The sequence below is a fragment of the Elgaria multicarinata genome, chromosome 5, assembly GCF_023053635.1.
Source record: "Elgaria multicarinata webbii isolate HBS135686 ecotype San Diego chromosome 5, rElgMul1.1.pri, whole genome shotgun sequence".
Lineage (NCBI taxonomy): Eukaryota > Metazoa > Chordata > Lepidosauria > Squamata > Anguidae > Elgaria > Elgaria multicarinata.
This window is the reverse complement of record NC_086175.1, coordinates 3,593,332-3,612,386: the sequence shown is the minus strand read 5'-3', so window position 1 is coordinate 3,612,386 and position 19,055 is coordinate 3,593,332. Positions and strand designations below refer to the sequence as shown.

Genomic DNA, 19,055 nt, shown 5'->3' with positions numbered 1-19,055 from the left:
CTGCAATGATAGGACCATATTTTATTCCTACTGTTTGCTGAATATAATTCTGAATGATCAAGGTGTTGCTAACGTCTTTTCACTCTGCATCTCTCTCATAGATTATTTAAGGAGTAAAACGGCTCTCCTCGAAGAATTGGTGCTTGGAAGTGGCGACACCCTCAAACTCCTGTGCATTACACCGGGCTCTTCTGTGTCTGTCTTCTGGTATAAAGATGGCACTGGGATTTCACCTACTAATCGAACTCAAATTGGCCAAAAAATGTTGAGGATTATCAATGTGTCTTATGATGACTCTGGCCTGTACAGCTGTAAACTAAGGCACTCTGTTGAAATGCTCAGGAACTTTACAGTACGAGTGACAGGTGAGTGGAATGATGTTAATTGTTTTGTCTTCTAACATTTCTCCTAACAATTCACACATTCGTCTTTTCCCCAAATCCAAAATGTCTGTCTTGATCAAGAATTCGGGGAGCTGGTGTACTTATTCCCTCCATATTGTCAGTAAAGTTTGTAACTCTGTTTGGTCTATTTAGGTTACACCTTCCTGCCTGAATTGAAAAGCATAAGAGAAGCCAAAGGCAGTTGAATTCACCCAATTCTGGAACGCCCCCTGTAGAACAATAAGACAACCACAAAGCCTTACAGGGTTCAAAGCAGTTGGATAGATACGTGAATAATATTTCTATTCTTGCAGCCCAATTAAATTGGCAAAGCATTTCTCCTGACCTACCCCACACTAATCATAGTTTTCACTTCTTACACCCCACCCTTGATGAAAGTTTGCCATAACTAGAGAGATAATTGTGACTGTGTGTGTGTAGTTTTGCTCATACATATACATCTGCTTAGGAAAAATCCAGCATCTCCTCATTCACTTTCACCCCAGAATGTTTCTACAGCACATTAGTCATGTCTCTTTGTAATGTTTCAAGGGGAGTTGCATGTCTGGACAACACACAACCAGGAACTTCGGCCAAGTCTGGGAATGCAGGAATCTCTCTTACCTATTAATATGTGAAGGGGGTCTGATTGATTTCCTTTCGAAGTCCAAATATGGTAATATACCTTAATCCTGAAGAGGTGTATGATTTATTTATTTATTTATTTATTTACATGTATTTTTTACACCCAGTGGTTGCTGTAGTGCTTGGTAGGAATATTTCCTGTTAGAGCATAAGAAAAAGGGGGTGGGGGGATGGAGGCCATCCATCTAGACATGGATTGTAGGCTTCCTTTCTGATGATTGTCTCTTTATCTGTTAGCTGCCTTGGGAGAGCTTTGGGCAGCTATACATTTTCAAATAAATAAAACCAAAGGAAGAGATGGGAAAGACCAGCAGAAGAAAATTGGGAAGTGACTTGTGGGGCTGTTTTGGCTGGTGAAGATTACATATTGGAGATTTCCTGGTACTGGTTATCTGTTGCATAGCTATGTTGTGGGGAGCTATTTTAAATTCGGAACACTTTCTGCAGTTCACCTGCTTAGTGCTTGTACAAGAATATAATGTAAGATCAGCTGTTACTGGGACTGGATAATGTTGAAATTGTTTCCTAGTTCCCACACAAAAGTTTGAAACAATACTCAAGCAGTAATAATTATAATAATTGTTATTTGTGGAAAATCAACACCCAAACATGCAAAGGGTAGATAACAAGTGACATAAAAACAAAATATAGCTTGGTGAGTTCCTTCTCTCAGGAGGATGGCAACATTATTTTTCTAATTTACATTGAGGTCATGAGAAACTTAGGGCCTTGCTAGACCCCGCTGGATAAGCCGGCAGGGAGGCGGGGCAACGGCGTGTTAACTTTAGCGCACGCCGCCCCGCCTCCTAGACGGCCGACGCGCAGGGACGACGGAAGCCCTGCAGCGTCGGCCATTTTTTTTTGTTAAAGGGGCCACATGCGCCCCGAAGACTGCGGACAAGGTAAGGGTTTTTTTAAAAAATTAAGCCCCCTGCCCCCTCTTTCCCCGCCCTCCCTCCCCCTCTCCCGTGTCGCCTTGTGCCAGCCCTCCCTCCCCCTCATCGCCCTGTGCCAGCCCTCCCTCCCCCTTGTCGCCCTGTGCCAGCCCGCCCTCCCCCTCATCGCCTTGTGCCAGCCCTCCCCTCTTGCCCCCCACAATATCTTACATGTTTGTTGTTTTCTTTCTTTCAAGGTGATGATGGGACAGTGTGGAATTAAAGAGTAGGGTAACCCTAATCCAAAGTTCAATATCGGATAGGTCTGAAGTTGTTTGTTAAGGTTTTTCTCAATACTGTTTAAATCCTGATATTACTGATTTGTAATAACCCGAGGGCTAACCCAAGGATTGCAGTCTGGATTTCAACTGACACCATAATGTGGCTTTGAATGTTGTTCTTCTAGTGTATTGTCAACAAGGCATGGATAATCAGAGAGACCTTCCATTTTTTGCCAGTCAGCTGGACTGCAGGGAAAATATTACTATTCCAGGATAACTATCCCAGTTGGGGTGACTGAGATGGGCAGGGGATTTAGCCTTTAGCCACCCACCCCCCGCCTCGTGATCTTAATGCAGCCGAGATCACTGTTTCCCTGTTGCTAATAGTGGTGGGAAACAGCAATCCTGACAGGGGTGACTATGGGCAGGGAAGGGTTTAATTCCCCCCCCCATGTGATCCCATCTCAGCAGGCAAGCAGAGAAGGGAAGTTTAAACCCTTTGTAGTGAGATGTGGTGTGTGTGTGTGTGTGTGTGAGAGAGAGAGTGAGAGAGAGAGAGATGTTGTGTGTATGTTGGGGTAGTTTCTCCACCCATACTGAATGCAGCTCTTGGAGCCAATAAGCTTTCTTAGGGCGTTACTAGACGAGGCTCTAGCGCGCGTTACCTTCCGCAGTCACGTCGAGGCTTCCAGATGACGTTCACGAGGATCCGCCGTTATCCCGCGGTGAAGCCTCTTTCTCCCGACTTTAAAAAAGTGAGTTTTAGGGCGCCTTTTCCTGCTGTCCCGCGGTAATTCGGAGTACGTGTGGGAGGATGTGAGGTCACTGCGGTCGGCACTGGTCAGGAAAAGGCGTGCTAAGGGGGAGTGGTCAGCGGCTTCGGTCAAGCCGCCTCCGCCATTTGCGCGCAGTCCACCAGCTGGGGCAGCGCGGCGGAGCGGCTTTTTTTTATTATTTCCCCAGTGACAGTTTGCGCAGGAACGGAGGAACGGAAAAGTGGCTGGTGACTCCTTGCGGTGGGCAGCTACCGTGGCCGCATAATGGCGGTGCTGTACGCTGCCTGTTAGTGTGGGTACCAGGCTGGCAGAGGGCAGAGCTGTTTGTGGGCTGCTGCCATGGCTACGGCCAGATGTGGGTTGGCTCCTTGGGATGGGGCACAGGGCACAGAGGCGGTCATCGCCGCCGACACCTCAGAGGCATGATGGGAGATGTAGGCACAGAGTGGCCATGCAGACGATTGACCTCGGGTCATATGACACCCGCCACGACCCCCATCAGGAAGTGAGCGCATCAATGTTGACCCTCAACAGCACCAGCAGCACTTCGGCTGGCACTGGCACTGCCGCCGCTGCCGCCGCCAGGGCCGGCGGCGGCATCGCTGACGGCTGCGCAAGTTTGCGGTCTTTCGGACGTGCGCAAACCGTGCAGCGAGCGAAAAAAAAAGCCGCGGCAATCAGGCCGGTGTGGCTGCGCAACCGTGCTCGCGGCGGCAGCAGCACAACCGGCGCAAACTTCCGCCACAAATCGAAGGCAGGTGTGGAGCATGAGGCGTCACGGCTGAACGGGAAAAGCCGCTTTCACCGCTCCTCAACGACGGAACACCCGGTAGGTCTAGCAACGCCCTTAGTCCTAGAGTAGAGGATTAGTGTCTGAATGGTCTGAAAAAGAGCAAACCTACATCTCATTATTCTCTTCTCCCTAATAATATCTAGTAATATAAAATGTGAAACCTGATTTGTCATGCTCAGTTTCTCACCCCAAAAAGCAGCAGCCAATGAAATGGGTGAGGGAGACTCAGAGTGTGATGTTACATCTAGGCACTTCATACTACTGATGTATTGTTGTAAACTGCCCTGAGAGCTTTGGTTATGGGGTAGTATAGAAATGAAATTGATGATGATGATGATGATGATGATGATGCTGTCAAGCTCCATCAAGGTTGCTGTCAAGCTCCACCCTGAGAGAAGATGAAACAAATGGGGAGAGGAGATATTTAGCATTTCTGCCTTGAGGTAACTTAAGACAAACAATCTTTTCTTTCCATTACCAAAAGGCCAAAAGCAAAACAAACCCCTTTTTGCCCAAACTGAGATATGAGGATATAATCCTAAATATATTTACATGGAAATACGTTGATTGAAACAGTCCAGCAATGGTCACATTGGACTGGTTTGCATATGAGAATATTATTTAACCCACTGGAGATTTTGAATATCCAGCCTCTGTTGAACAAACCTCTGAATGACGATGCCCGAGTGGGAATTGATGTGTCAGGGGATCCCCTTGGGCTCTGCGACTCCTCACATACCATGTTGTGTGAACCATATCATTATGTGGATCCTTCTCATTTCCATCTAAGGAAGATAAGGGGGGAGAGAGAGAAAAGTGGGTGCGCGAGGGTGGGTCTGTCTCCTTACTTGCCTGCATGAGATGGGCCCAGCCCCTACCATTACCAGCATGGCAGCCTGGAAATGCACTGAGGCGGCCCTCAGGATGAAAAAAAGCTTCTCACCTCTGCCACAACCGGTCCACACACACATAGCAACAAGAAGTGTGGGAATAATCTGCATCCCAAAAACATTTTCCAGTCTGTTTCTTCATATAGGATAGTTGCTGCTGTTCTTTTAGATACAAAAAGGGAATTCAACAAAGGGTTTTGTGGCACCTTAAAAACTAACAAATGATGCATCTGATGAAGTGGACAGTATCCATTAAAGCTTATGTGTTAGTCTTTAAGGGGTGCAACAGGCTAAGGGCTGCCCTTGTGGAAAAAGGTAATTGAAAGGCAAATATCTAGATGACTCAGCCTCAGGGTATGCAGGAGAAGGTAAACAGAATGGGGAGATAAGCACAGTGCACTAAGCAAACACAGGTCATCAAGCTGAACACAATTATTGCAGGGTCTCAGTTAGGCATGAAAGTCAACATGAAGGCAGCAGGCTTAATGATTCATGGATGGGTATTGAAAGTTCACTCCATACTGGAATGAACATGTATCTTGGACATCTTTAACACATAAAGGGCCAGATTCATATTGAACATGAACTACACGCATGATTAGCACCTGATCGTTAGAGGGCAATTTTGTACTTGACCCAAGAGAGTGAGTATATGCAAGCCTGGGTTTTTAATTTGATAGGGTTATCATAGAATCATAGAATAGCAGAGTTGGAAGGGGCCTACATGGCCATTGAGTCCAACCCCCTGCTCAATGCAGGAATCCACCCTAAAGCATCCCTGACAGATAGTTGTCCAGCTGCCTCTTGAATGCCTCTAGTGTGGGAGACCCCCCACCTCCCTAGGTAACTGGTTCCATTGTCGTACTGCTCCAACAGTCAGGAAGTTTTTCCTGATGTCCAGCTAGAATCTGGCTTCCTGTAACTTGAGCCCGTTATTCCGTGTCCTGCACTCTGGGAGGATCAAGAAGAGATCCTGGCCCGTCTCTGTGTGACAACCTTTTAAGTATTTGAAGAGTGCTATCATGTCTCCCCTCAATCTTTTCTTCTCCAGGCAAAACTTGCCCAGTTGTTTCAGTCTCTCTTCATAGGGCTTTGTTTCCAGTGGATTTGTTTAGTGTGGATTAATTTTAAGCCACTTTGAATGTTTGGCTGAAAGAGAGGTTATAAATTTCTTGTTGTTCACTGCTATATGTTAAAGTGACAATATAATCTGAGGGATGGAGTTCTTGCATCATAAAGTTGTAATTCCAGCAATTATGCATGTATGGGGTGAATAGCAGTTGCCCCTGGGCAAGGAGCTGAGTGGTACACTAACACTACCCCACCTGCAGTAACCTCTGTCCCCCCACCCCACCCCACCACTCCAGGTGCTTGGGCAGCCAAGATGTTTTTTTCGTCCTTCTCTTGCCAGGGAAACATAAATGCAGTGCTAGGGTGGCTCTGTGTACTTGCAAGCTCTGTTGATCACTTGCTCTCAGCCTAAATAGTCTGTTGTGTTACAATTAGAGACCAAGCATACATGGATAATGCATGGTTATTATGATATTAATACAGAAAGTAGAAATAACAGGCTCTTCTTTAGTTTTGGAAGATACTTTTGGAAGATGATGATGATGATGATAATATTTATTTGTATCCTGCCTTTTGCCCAATACTGGGCCTTTATAACAAAAAAAATTGTATAAAGCATTTGTTTGTCCATTTATGCACTTTCCATTTATGCATATATAGTCTAAAGAGAGTGTAACTAATCTGCCACCATCTAACATAATCACAACAGTTGCTTTACATCTTTTGAAAGGGGGGCTTTTAAGGTCCAGTTCAAGGCCCCCCGTGCCTACTCTAGAATAATAATAATAAAAAAAGACTAGATACAGATTTAAAGTAAAGCCTGTTTTGGCCAAAAGCTGATCACAGAAAGTTTATACTGACTGTGTTTAGAGCAGTGGTTTCCAAACTTTTTCAGGTCACCGCCCCCTTGGTTCCACAAACTCATGCCCAGCGCCCCCCTACCCTACCCTATAAAAATAATTATTCAGAATAGCGGGTTTCAACAACCCACTAAGGAAGATAATAACAATAAAATTCAAAACACTAACAATTAATTGAATACTTTATTCAAAATCCAGTTGGTGTGCCCTGCCACGCTGGCTGCAAACAGAGGCGTTGCTCTCTTTTCCCTCCCTCCCTCGGCAAGCCTGGGGCGGATGCTTCCCATTTAGAGGGGATTCCAGGAGTTGAAGGACTTTTTTCGGTCTAAACATGCATAGAATTGTGACTTTAACTTATCATGTCACACTAGCATGAATACAGGAATCAAATAGGATTTCCTTCTTCAGTGGAACACACTTACTTAGGAGTAAACACCATTTTGTTATAGGAAAGGATAATGTATTTTAATTAACATTTTAAAATAATTATCTGCCACCTGGTACAGAGTTTTCCTATGGAAAACCTGGCTGGGACTGGAGTAGAGGGGCACTAATTTTACCGTACTTATTGTCTTTCAATATGGTTAAATATCCCACAGTTACCTTGCTATTCTATTTCTACAATTCATTTTCTCCTGTCTTTTCTTCACCCTCTCTTCGTTTTCAGGCTGAATCCTATGCACATTTACCTCAGAGTAAGTTCTATTGATCTCAGTGGGGCTTACTTCTGAGTAGACATACTTAGGATTGTGCTGCAGCTCTGTTTTTATGGTGACACAAGATACACACATACCATGTTTACCAAAAGAACGCTTGAAAAAAGGGAGTTGGACACCCTGAAATAAGCAAGGGCAGATAGGAATGGTTTCAGCAAGCATTCTGGAAAAAGGTGCTGCTGAATCTTCTTTAGCCAGGAAGGACCTGGGGAATTGCAATTCTCTCTCCCTCCCCCTTTTCTTTTCTCTCCCAATCCTGTTGTAGTCCAGATTTTTTGGGGGGTGGGAGCAGACACACAGACACACAGCATCTCTGTCTCTCTCCAACCCCCCATCCCCTCAAGCCTCACAATAGCTGCCAGGCTCATTAGGACAGGAGGGCAGCAGCTCAGAGGGGAGGTGGCCCCAATCTGCAACTCCCAACAGGGAAAGGGAGCCTGGTGATACCTTGCAGCAGCACAAGCAGTCCTACTCCCCACCCAGCCGGCCGGCTGCGGTTCGTCCTCCACTTGCTCCTTCCTCTCCGCCGCAGAGTTGCTGCTCCTGCCTTGTGCAGCAACTATTGCGAGAGGTCTGCCGGGGCAGCTTGTAGGAGGGGAGCAGCTCTGGCCGAGGGAGCGAGCGAGCAGGCAGCGGTGGCTCCAGCAGGAAAGAAGCCCTGGACCCTCCTAGGTAGGAGAAGAGTGGGGGGCAGAGCAGCTGAATTCGCCGCTGTTTCCTGCTCTGCTGCCTCCTGTGGTCACTTCCCCCACCCCCTACTTCTGGTGGGGCTGCTGTGGGCTTGAGATAGGAGGAGAAAGCAGCTGCCTGAGTGAGAAAGTCCTTCCTGAGCAGGAGCATGTGGGGAGAGCAGCTGAATTTGCCGCTCTTTCCTGCTTGGTCCCTGAGTTTTAGGACCTTCTGGAGAGACCACCTTGAGCGCCCCCCTGCCATCCCTTTGCCTCTTAACACCCCCTTATGCAATCCCACCCACCCCCAAGGGGGCAGTGACGCCCACTTTGAGAACCACTGGTTTAGAGCTTTGGCACAAATTACAGTACTTGGGATAGTGCAGGGTGCTAGTGTTGTGTGGTGCTGGCACAACTTGTAGCATTGCTGCTAAGTCAAGATGTTGCATCAGCCAACTAAACCTGGTGCTGAGTTGACTCCAGAAGGAGAGGGAGTGGGGGGTGAGCTCTGCCCCTCTTGCCGTTGTCATTGCAGCTGGTGCACCCTAAGGGGGTGGGGTGGGGGGCAGGGTCACCAGAGGCAAAACACTCTTTTGAATCTCCAGCAGCCCATGGTCCAGCAAGAGGGAAGAAACTGAAGCACAGTTTCAGCAACAACAACCCCCATTGCACAGAGAGTCAAAGGACTTCAAGATCCACACAGATGCACAAAATCATCACCATAATCAACAACATCAGTCCATTGCAAAAGGAACCATGAGAAAACATGCCTGCACAACTGTCAGACACAGAAAGTAGGTCTTTTGAACCCAGCGGCAAGTTCTAAGAGTATCCAAACTCCACCCCTTTGCATTTTCACCCTAGAGCCTCCCCTGCACCACCATTCTACTGTAACAGTGAGAAGCAATACAGCACAAAATTCCACTTAATTTTGACAAAATTTAAAAACCATTAGAGACATAAAAACAGTATAAAAACAGCAGCATCCATTTAAAACAACAATTCTGGGGTCCATTAAAAAACAAACTTAGCGTTCAATGCTGTCCAGTGCCTGGGAGAAGTCAGAAAACCATGCCCCCACAATTACACACACCACATTTATTGCAGTGACACACAGACATGTGTGAACACACCCCTAATTTATGCCCTCAACAAAAGACACATACACACATCTTCACTCCCAGCCACCCCCAATGTAAGGTACACACACAAATCTATGCACACCCATTGGAAGTTAAGATTGACTCCTCATGTAGGCGGAAGGCTGCTTCCACTCACACAGTGGGGCTTCCCCTCCTGTCGCTCTCCCCCCCCCCCCCCCCCCGCTCCTGGTTAGCCCTCCAGGCAGTTTCCCAGCTCTTCAGAGCACATTTGGGGAGCTGCAGGGAGAAAGGGGAAATCTGTTCTGCCAACATTTCCCTTCCACTGGCAGAACAGTACCATTGGATACGACCCACAGTGCCCTCAGGTTCTAATTCAGATTGAAACGTTACCACGTAATTAAAAATAACTCAGTGGAAAACTTTTTCCCCCTGTGTGCAGTGGCAGTAACTTTATGTCGTGTAACGGAAAGAAGAACTGATGAGTTCTGAAAGTAATATGTTGGTGTATATTGTATGTCTTCATTGCCACACCCTCATCAGTTGTTTCTAAAGAAATCTGGATTTACGAACCTCACAAGAGAAGAAGAAAACATTCAGGCACCGAACAGTAAAAACATCTAGAGATGTTTTCATGTTACCACAACAGACTGAAAATATTGAGTCCAGGTAGCTGTACTGGGGCAATAAACATGATTTTGCTTGTATTTTCATCTGCAGTCCTGCTGAAACTTAATATGCCCTGCTCTTGAGAACAGGGGATTCTAAAAGTGAATATGATTCTGCCAAGTAGAGCACTGCTGATTTCTGCAATAAAACTACTTTTGTGCAGGACATTGATAAGTAACCTACTTAAAACTAGTTTAGGCCATTCAAAATCTGGGAAATTGAGTGGATTAAAATATAGTAATTAAAACCATTAGAGTGTGATTTAACAGTTTAATACAAGGGGATTTGCATTACTGATCTATGAGGCCACAGCTAGACCTAAGGTTTATCCTGGGATCATCCCGGGTTCGCCCCTGCCTGAGCACTAGATCCCCTGTGTGTCACCTAGATGAACAGGTTTGACCCCCGGACGATCCAGGGATAAACCTTAGGTCTAGCTATGGCAGTTAATTAGTTATTTGATGGCAGTTAATTAAGAGCAGTGGCTGTTCTGTAAAGTGTTTGCGGCCAGAAGCAGATATAGCTCCCCTCAGCCAGTTCATTCTGATATCTGCATGGATTTTTGTTTGGGTTTTCGTTGTTGTTGTTTGGGTTTTGTTGTTTGTTAACCTTTTTTCTAGCATGCTTTGCTATTTAAATACTAGTTCAGTCAGCCCATTTAGGCTCTTATATTCTTTAAAAACTCTTTCCGGATAGGGAGTGGCTTTGTGGCTGGCCGGCCATTGAGGCAATGTGCAATTGGCAGAGGAAGAACTGGTGGCGGGTGCTTTCCCTAGCAATGCAGTCCAGCCCATTCTGCAAGCTGATGATGAATCTGTTCAAGCTGAGCGTCTACACTCAAAGCTGAGGAATGTCATTAGGCAGTCAGAATTGGGCTTCTGTTTCAAAATGCTGTGTGGCCAAATGAAGCTGGATAGATGATGAGCCAGGAATGGGCCCACACTCTGCTCAGCACACAGATAGGTTTCTCTTTCAACGGTTCTGTCATCTGCTTCCTGCATTGCTATTTTGTAAGCCCCAGTTTTCAAAACTGGCTTGATTTTAAACAACATTTTAGATATGTTGAGGGCTATGACTTTTTTTTATTCAGTACAAGAAATAAATACAAGACAAGCCAGTGTGGTGCAGTAGTTAGAGTTTTGGGCTAGGACTAGAAAGATCTGGGTTCTAGTCTCCACATGGCCATGAAGCTCACTGGGTGAATTTGGGCCAGTCACTGACACTCAGCCTAACCTACCTCACAGGGTTGTTGTCAGGATAAAATGAAGAGGAGGAGGCCATGTAAGCCACTTTGGCTTCCTTGCAAGAAAAAAAGGTCAGGATATACATGTAATAATCTCTACCTATAAAGTGGGAAGTATGTGTGTGGGATGTATGTCCAAAAATGTTTACTCACTTCTAGATGAGTTAAAAACTTGAAAGTTTACATCCTGATAGGCCTGGTTGTACAATGTACCCCCAAAAATCTAAAACCACGGAATTTTGTGTCTTAAGTCTTTTTAAAGAATTTAATAAAAACCAAGGTTTACGCTAATAGCTCCCAGCATGCCTTGGGCGGGAGGCCAGATTTACCGGCCTTTGGCAGCCATTGTGAGTGCACAGGCGGGTTGGTCTTGAGCAGTCAACCCAATTCCACATAAAAGGAAACAACATTAATAAAAATGTTGACAAGCACTGGGCCCAGGACTGAACCCTGCGGTACCCCACTTGTTACCTCCCCCACATTTGAGAAGGTACCATTGATTAGCACTCTTTGAGTCCGATTCTGTAGCCAACTATGGATCCACCTAAAAGTTGTTCATTTAGCCCACTTTTAGCTAGTTTGTCAATCAGAATATCATGGGGCACTTTGTCAAAAGCATTGCTGAAGTCAAGATATATTATGTCCACAGCATTCCCACAGTCCACAAGGGAGGTTACCTGATCAAAAAATGAGATCAGAGTCGTCTGACAGGATTTGTTCTTGATAAATCTATGCTGGCTTCTAGTAATCACTGCATTGTTTTCAAGGTGCTTACAGATTGACTTCTTAATAGTCTGCTCCAAAATTTTCCCTGGGATGGATGTCAGACTGACTGGTCTGTAGTTCCCAGGGTCCTCCTTTTTGCCCTTTTGGAAGATAGGGACAACTTTAGCCCTCCTCCAGTCATCCGGCACCTCACCTGTCTTCCATGATTTCGCAAAGATAATAGAGAGTGGTTCTGAGAGTTTTTCCGCCAGCTCCTTTATTATTCTGGGATGCAGTTCATCGGGCCCTGGAGATTTGAACTCGTTCAAAGAAATTAGGTGTTCTTTGACCAATTGTTTATCAATCTCAAACTGCAATTCAGCTTGTACTTCACTTTTTCCAGGGGGGTCAATATATCATATATATTAGGGGGGGGCGAGCAACACCGGGTATATCAGCTAGTTAAAAATAAATAAAACAGGTCTTCTTTTTACTGTGTTTTTTTAAAAAACAAAACCCAAAAAAACTTCTGTTGTAATGTTGCCATGCAGTTTTAATGTGCTTCTGCTGCAGAGCTTTTGAGGGTGTTCATTGTGAAGGTACATATTGTAAAGCTATAGAATCATAGAATCATAGAATAGCAGAGTTGGAAGGGGCCTACAAGGCCATCGAGTCCAACCCCCTGCTCAATGTAGGAATCCACCCTAAAGCATCCCTGACAGATGGTTGTCCAGCTGCCTCTTGAAGGCCTCTAGTGTGGGAGAGCCCACAACCTCCCTAGGTAGCTGATTCCACTGTCGCACTGCTCTAACAGTCAGGAAGTTTTAAAAGGGAATATTTGCTGTTGCCTCAGTCTGAGTAAAAATTTCATCCTTTTAGTTGCTCAACTTTTTCTTCTGTGGACATCTGTGTGACTACTATTCCATGAGGCCCTTCTTCAGGCAGATTCATGCACCTGCTCTGTTCATGTCCCCTGTCTTGATCTCGTGAAACATCAGAGAACTTTTTCAATAAAGGGCTTCTGATCACCCTCTTCCTATTATCATACATATGCCCTACCAAACGGCTTTACCTTTTACAGCTTTATATGGTAGTGGAATTTTGTTAGGTTTGTCTTACCTTTTAGGATAAGATTGAAGGGGTATTGTCTAGGCTGACCATATTTTAGAAACCAAGAAAGAAGGACAACGTGACTGCCCCCCCAAACATGGCCTTGGTCACATGTCTGATTTCACAGCACACAATTAAGACAAACCTGTTCTACATAACATCTTAATGTTAAAATCACTGGAATAAAGAACAAGTAAGACATTCAATGTATCTGAAATTAAATTCACTCACTTCTACTTTTCTAGCTTTTGCTGTACTTTGAAGCTTTTGCAATACTCTGCATGATACAGTCTTCCCTTCCTTCAAATATCTTTTCTGACTGCAAATCCTTCACTGGGTGACCTTTCTTAACATTTAACACTCTTTCCCCATCACCTTTCTCATATCCATACTCACAGATTCAGCATACTGCTACCACTGAAGAAATGAAGCAGTTGACAGGTGCAGAAAAATCTAGTACAACAAACTAGCAACCAAGCATTCAGAAAGGGTATAAACCACTATTACTCTGCAAACATTAACCATGGAACAAAGTGGACTAAAGGCTTGTTGCAGTCACTTCTCACCCGCACCTCTTGATGTGTCTCAACTTCTGGTTTATCAGTGAGAAACTAATCTAAAAATTTCTCATTATACCTCTGGTTCATTAGCCATGTAAACAAGACCATGGTCAGCAGCAATACAAAGAAAGAAGAGATGCCCATTATCATAATGCTAGACAAGGATCTTTTTTGGAAATCAGAATAAGATCCCTGGGTTGGGGGTGCACTTTAATGTTAATCATTTGTTAGATCAAAGCAGAATTAAGTGAAAAGAATGTATGTTTATTAGTTTGTTTAACAGAAAACCTTCAGAAACTAGGCCTACCGAAATACATGCACACCAACATCCAGAAAGTAGTCATACTTAAAACATGTTCAATAGTCAGGAAATTTCTGAATCAGTAAAAGACAGCATGACTTGGCAAATCCCATCATGTTCATCTAGAAAAATCACCACAAGCAAGAAATAACAACAACAACAGATTTCCAAAATCTCATTGATTCTTCTGGAGGTGTACTGGAATAAGTGCTATTTAATTTATTCAAAATGATCTGGAGTCAGGGTAAGCAATTTGCAGATGATGCAACACCCAATTGCACTGTGAAATGCTTGTACTGCAGGAGGAGTAGGCAGCCTTTGGGGAAAAGGGGGTGAGGGTGGCGCCAAGGGCTCATCTACACCAAGCAGGGTATTCCACTATGAAAGCGGTATATAAAAGCCAGGAGCCACATGACTGCTTTATAGCAGTATTGAAGTGCACTGCAGGATCAACACTACTGCTTTATAGTGGTACTGAAGAGCCCTGACAAGTGTTGGGGCCCATGACACATCTACACCAAGCAGGATATAACACTATGAAAGTGTTATGAAAGTGGTATATGGTATGTGTCAAGGGACTCCTGCAATTGGAAATAGTTGAAGACTCTGCCTAGCTGATCTAGACCTCTGTTGCATTGTCAGTGAATGCACAGTTGCATGCAGGGTGCAGAAATAAAAGCAGAACACAGGACATAAAAACTTTATTGGGATAACATTTGTTGGATACAAGCCAGTCAATATGTTCTGATTATGGAAAACCATTGCAAGAATGAGTTCAAAACTTCCAGAAAGTGTAATTTCCATTTTCTATTTCAAGAATCTCCGTCATCAGGTGATGATGAAGAAGAAGAAGATGATGATGATGATGATGAAGATGATGAATCTGAAAATGGAGGTAAATATCTTGGGCTTGGGACACAGAGTCTAATCCTCAGCAGTGAAACTTGCTTGGAACTGATGGAGCTTGAGCTGGCACAGATAAAAAGGATTGATGTGTACGCTTTAGCGATTTCAGTTTGTTGCTTTTAACTCAGTGTTTTTATAATATCTAAAGCTGAGCCAAAACTTCTCAGTGTTCCATAAACATTTTCTGTGTTCTATACCTGGGAGCTCTGTTGGTTTTGAGTGAGGGGGGGGACCCTCTCTTTTTTGGCTAAGTTTCAGCGCCCTTGGAACTACCCCAGGAAGAGGATGAAAGCAATGTTGTCCTGTGCTTTGAATTGATTCTTCCATTTTCCTGAAGGAAAGTGGGAGAGGATCCACATTGGCATTGCTGAAGTATTGCTCTTCAACAATCAGTTGGAAGCGCAATTATAATTGTGGTTCCAAACTGCGCTGGGATGTTGTTGGACTGCAGCTCCCATCAGCTTTAGTAGCACAGCTAATGGTGAGAGCTGATAGGAGTTGCAGTCAACAGCCTCTGGAGAGCCAAATGTTCCCCATCCTTGCTGTAATGCTTGTCCCCATAGCAGAGACAAAAGTCCAGCCTTACAGCAAGAGAATATACATCCATTCCGTGCAATAGAGCTTATTTCCTAAAAAGTATATGAGGGCTGCTGCCTTAGCTGCGTATGTGAAGGAAAACACAAGGTTTCCCATCCCTGAAAGGGCAGAAGCAATAGGGCAGTCTGGGCTCTTCCAGTGCAGATGTTCTGGCAATGGACACTTGAATTAGGCTGGACAAAGACATGCAGGAGCCATTAGAGGGGCATTCCTGGGTGAATGGGGCTTCTTGCTAACTCCACCAAGCCAGATGGAAACCCACCAAGTCCCCAACCACCAAGATCTATCTAATCAGCTAATCACCCCCTGCTGTGTCTTTCTGTTCTCTTTGGAGCTATAGCAAGGGAAGACTTCGGTGTGCCCTCGCCACAAGGAAAGAGAAAGTCATCAATTAGGCAGGAGCCTTTTTAAAAATCAGCATGTCTGAAGAGCTTCCAGATTGCATTGGGTAGTGCAAGCCTGGGGGAAGGATAGGTGCTCACTCTTGTAACAATAAATATTTCTAACAGCATCCAGAACAGCTGTCTACTTAAGGAAATTACGGAAAACACCGGTATTTCAAATGTAACTGTGTTCAAAGGTAGCATGAACATTTAAAATAAAAATAATTAATAATGAAAGAATGTAAACATAAAAGCCCAGTTGGCTTTGCGATTTATGGACAATGGTGACTTGGTGCAATTCAGATGGAGTCCTTTACAAGCATCACGCGTGCTGAATTAGTGCACTCTTCTCCTCTGACAACTTTGCGTTCTCTGTGGTTCTTGGCCACTGAGCTCAGCTTAGTGCTGAAAATGGAGGTGGGGCAGGAGCATTCAGACGGTCTGATGCCAGCCTGGAATAACTATTCTGTCTAATTTCCCTGAGGTTACGTTGGAGTCATATCAATTCTGTTAAGAATTAGGTCTCATTCACAGTCTCTTCTAAGAATCACTTTGTTTTTATCTGTCATTCATTTTAGTTGAGAATGGTTTTGCTAAAGCTCACCTTAGCTGTAGCAGTTTAGCTGCCATTTTACATATTAGATCACATCCCACACTTGCTAGCTGATATGGCATATTTCTAAAATTGCTCTGCTTTGTGTCTACAGTTGCTCCTTATTGGACCCATCGTGAGAGAATGGAAAGGAAGCTTTTGGCTGTGCCGGCTGCAAACACTATTCGCTTTCGCTGCCCAGCTGCTGGCAATCCTTCTCCCTCCATATACTGGCTGAAAAATGGGAAAGAATTTAAAGGAGAGCACCGTATTGGTGGGATCAAAGTAAGGCATCAGTGGGCTGATCTTTGATCTGTTTATTAATCTCCAGTTTTGTTAATCTCCAGGACTGGCACATCTAAGTTTTTGCTCATTGAGCCGCCTTGAAGTAATAAGTTTATGACCTACCATTTTCATGTAACAGATACTTTCCTTTCTAGTATGTGCCTAACAAAAAAATCTTTTCTTGTAACACACTCATAAAGTAGGGGACTCTTCAGGGAGGACAGGAGAAAGCACAGGCTATTCCAACATAATCGGAAATGCAGAAACAAAAAGGGAATAGCGCCTATGGATGGAAAGGATTCTCCAGTGGTGGTGACCTACAGAGTGTATGTGTTCCTGCTTGAGACCAAGCTGATTGCACTGTTGGAAGAAATAGTAAGTGTACTTGAGCGCCGTGTGTCCATCCTCCAAGGAATAAGAGAAATCAAAGATTCCTTAGACAGAACGGTGGAACTGCAACAGCAACAAGAAGCACAGGAGGTGGAAGAGCAACGGCAAGTTGAAGCAGAAGTGGAGTATGCTGAGATGAGAGGAGGAGGAGGAGGAGAAGGAGAAGGAGAAGGAGAAGAAGAAGAAGAAGAAGAAGAAGAAGAAGAAGAAGAAGAAGAAGAAGATAAAAAATACCTAACCCTGCACAGAAATACAGGTGGATGAGCATGGAAGCCCCATTGAGAGCATCTGGATTAAAATAAACGGAGCAAGGAATAAAAGGTGCATGCTAGTCAGACACTACAACCGACCACCCAATCAAGGAGAAGACGAGGATGAAACTTTTGAAAAGCAAATTGCCAGTGTCTCAAGGAAGTACAATGTAGTAGTGATAGGGGACTTCAATTACCCCAATACCTATTGGGAGACAAATTCTGCCAAAAGTGGCCCCTCCAAGAAATTCCTGACGACATGTGTGGTTGATAACTTTCTCCTACAGAAAGTGGAGGAAGGAACTAGAGGATCGGTTATCCCTGACTTGATACTGATCAATAGGAATGATGAAGCAGTACGACAGTGGAACCAGTTACCTAGGGAGGTTGTGGGCTCTCTCACACTAGAGGCCTTCAAGAGGCAGCTGGACAACCATCTGTCAGGGATGCTTTAGAGTGGATTCCTGCATTGAGCAGGGGGTTGGACTCGATGGCCTTGTAGGCCCCTTCCAACTCGGCTATTCTATGATTCTATGATAAGTGGCAGTTATGGGAACTCTGAGAGGAAATGACCAAACAATTCCAACAAGGAAAAAAGATAGAAGACAACAGAAGAAACCAATGTGGCTCCACAAAAAGCTTAGAGATGACCTGCAAACAAAAAAGGACACATAGGAAATGAAATGCAGGCCAGGCTATAAAAGAAAAGTGCAGACAGGTAGCACAGAAGTGCAAGAATGGCAGCAGGACGGCTAAAGCTGAGAATGAGCTGAGATTAGCGAGGAATGCTAAAAGCAACAACAAAAGTTTTATTCAGGTACATTAATAGTAAAAGACAGAGGAAAGAAATGGTGGTTCAACTGCTTAGTGGTGATGGCAAATTGATAACAGATGACAAAGAAAAGGCTGAAGTGCTCAATTCCTACTTTGGCTCAGTCTTCTTCCAAAAGCCACCCCATTCAGCATTAAAGAACTTTAGGATGTTTTAAGGATGTTTTAATCATGTATGGTATGTTTTTAATGTGTATTTTTTATCATTTTTTTTACTGTTTGTTTTATACTTTGAATAGTTTTAGTTTTTGTGAACCACCCAGGGAGCTTTGGCTATTGGGCGGTATAAAAATGCAATTAAATAAATAAATAAACGCGGGTCTATGAGGCTCCACTGGCAAAAGTGAAATACAAGCTGAAGGGGCAGGACTGCAGTTTGAGTTTATTTGAACGAGTTCAAATCTCCGGGACCTGATGAACTGCATCCTAGAGTAATGAAGGAGCTAGCGGAAGAACTCTCAGTACCGCTGTCTATCATATTTGCAAAATCATGGAAGATGGGTGAGGTGCCGGATGACTGAAGGAGGGCTCACATTGTCCCTATCTTCCAAAAGGGCAAAAAGGAGGAACCTGGGAACTACAGACCAGTCAGTCTGACATCCATCCCTGGGAAAATTTTGGAGCCAATCTGTAAAAATATTGAAAACAATGCAGTGATTACAAGAAGCCAGCATGGATTTGTCAAGAACAAATCCTGCCAGACTAATCTGATCTCATTTTTTGATCAGATCTCATTTTTTGATCCTTGTGGACTGTGTGAATGCTGTGGACATAATATATTTTGACTTCAGCAAAGCTTTAGATTTCTGATTAGCAAACTAGCTAAAAGTGGGCTAAATGGAACAACTTTTAGGTGGATCCAGAGTTGGCTACAGAATTGGACTCAAAGAGTGCTTATCAATGGCACCTTCCCAAACTTGGGGGAGGTAATGAGCGGGGTACCGCAGGGCTCAGTCCTGGGCCCAGTGCTCCTCAACATTTTTATTAATGATTCAGATGAGGAGGTGCAGGGAACGCTTAGCAAATTTGCAGATGACACAAAATTGGGTGGGATAATTAATATCCTGGAAGACAGAAGCAAACGGCAAAGTGATTTTGATAGGCTGGAGTGCTGGGCTGAAAACAACAGAATGAAATTTAATAGGGATAAATGCCAAGTTCTACATCTAGGAAA

The 19,055-nt window shown here is 44.3% G+C and overlaps 1 protein-coding gene across 3 annotated transcripts in view; it reads left to right on the top strand.

Annotated features, from left to right (window-relative positions):
• The window catches only part of FGFR3 (fibroblast growth factor receptor 3), a 73,953-nt gene that overhangs the window by 26,006 nt on the left and 28,892 nt on the right, over positions 1 to 19,055 (top strand). For all 3 annotated transcript variants that reach the window (XM_063125916.1, XM_063125915.1, XM_063125917.1), the window contains 3 exons: positions 102 to 365; positions 14,464 to 14,541; positions 16,240 to 16,409. In XM_063125916.1, coding sequence (XP_062981986.1) covers positions 102 to 365; positions 14,464 to 14,541; positions 16,240 to 16,409 — 512 coding nt within the window. The remainder of the gene's footprint in view (positions 1 to 101; positions 366 to 14,463; positions 14,542 to 16,239; positions 16,410 to 19,055) is intronic.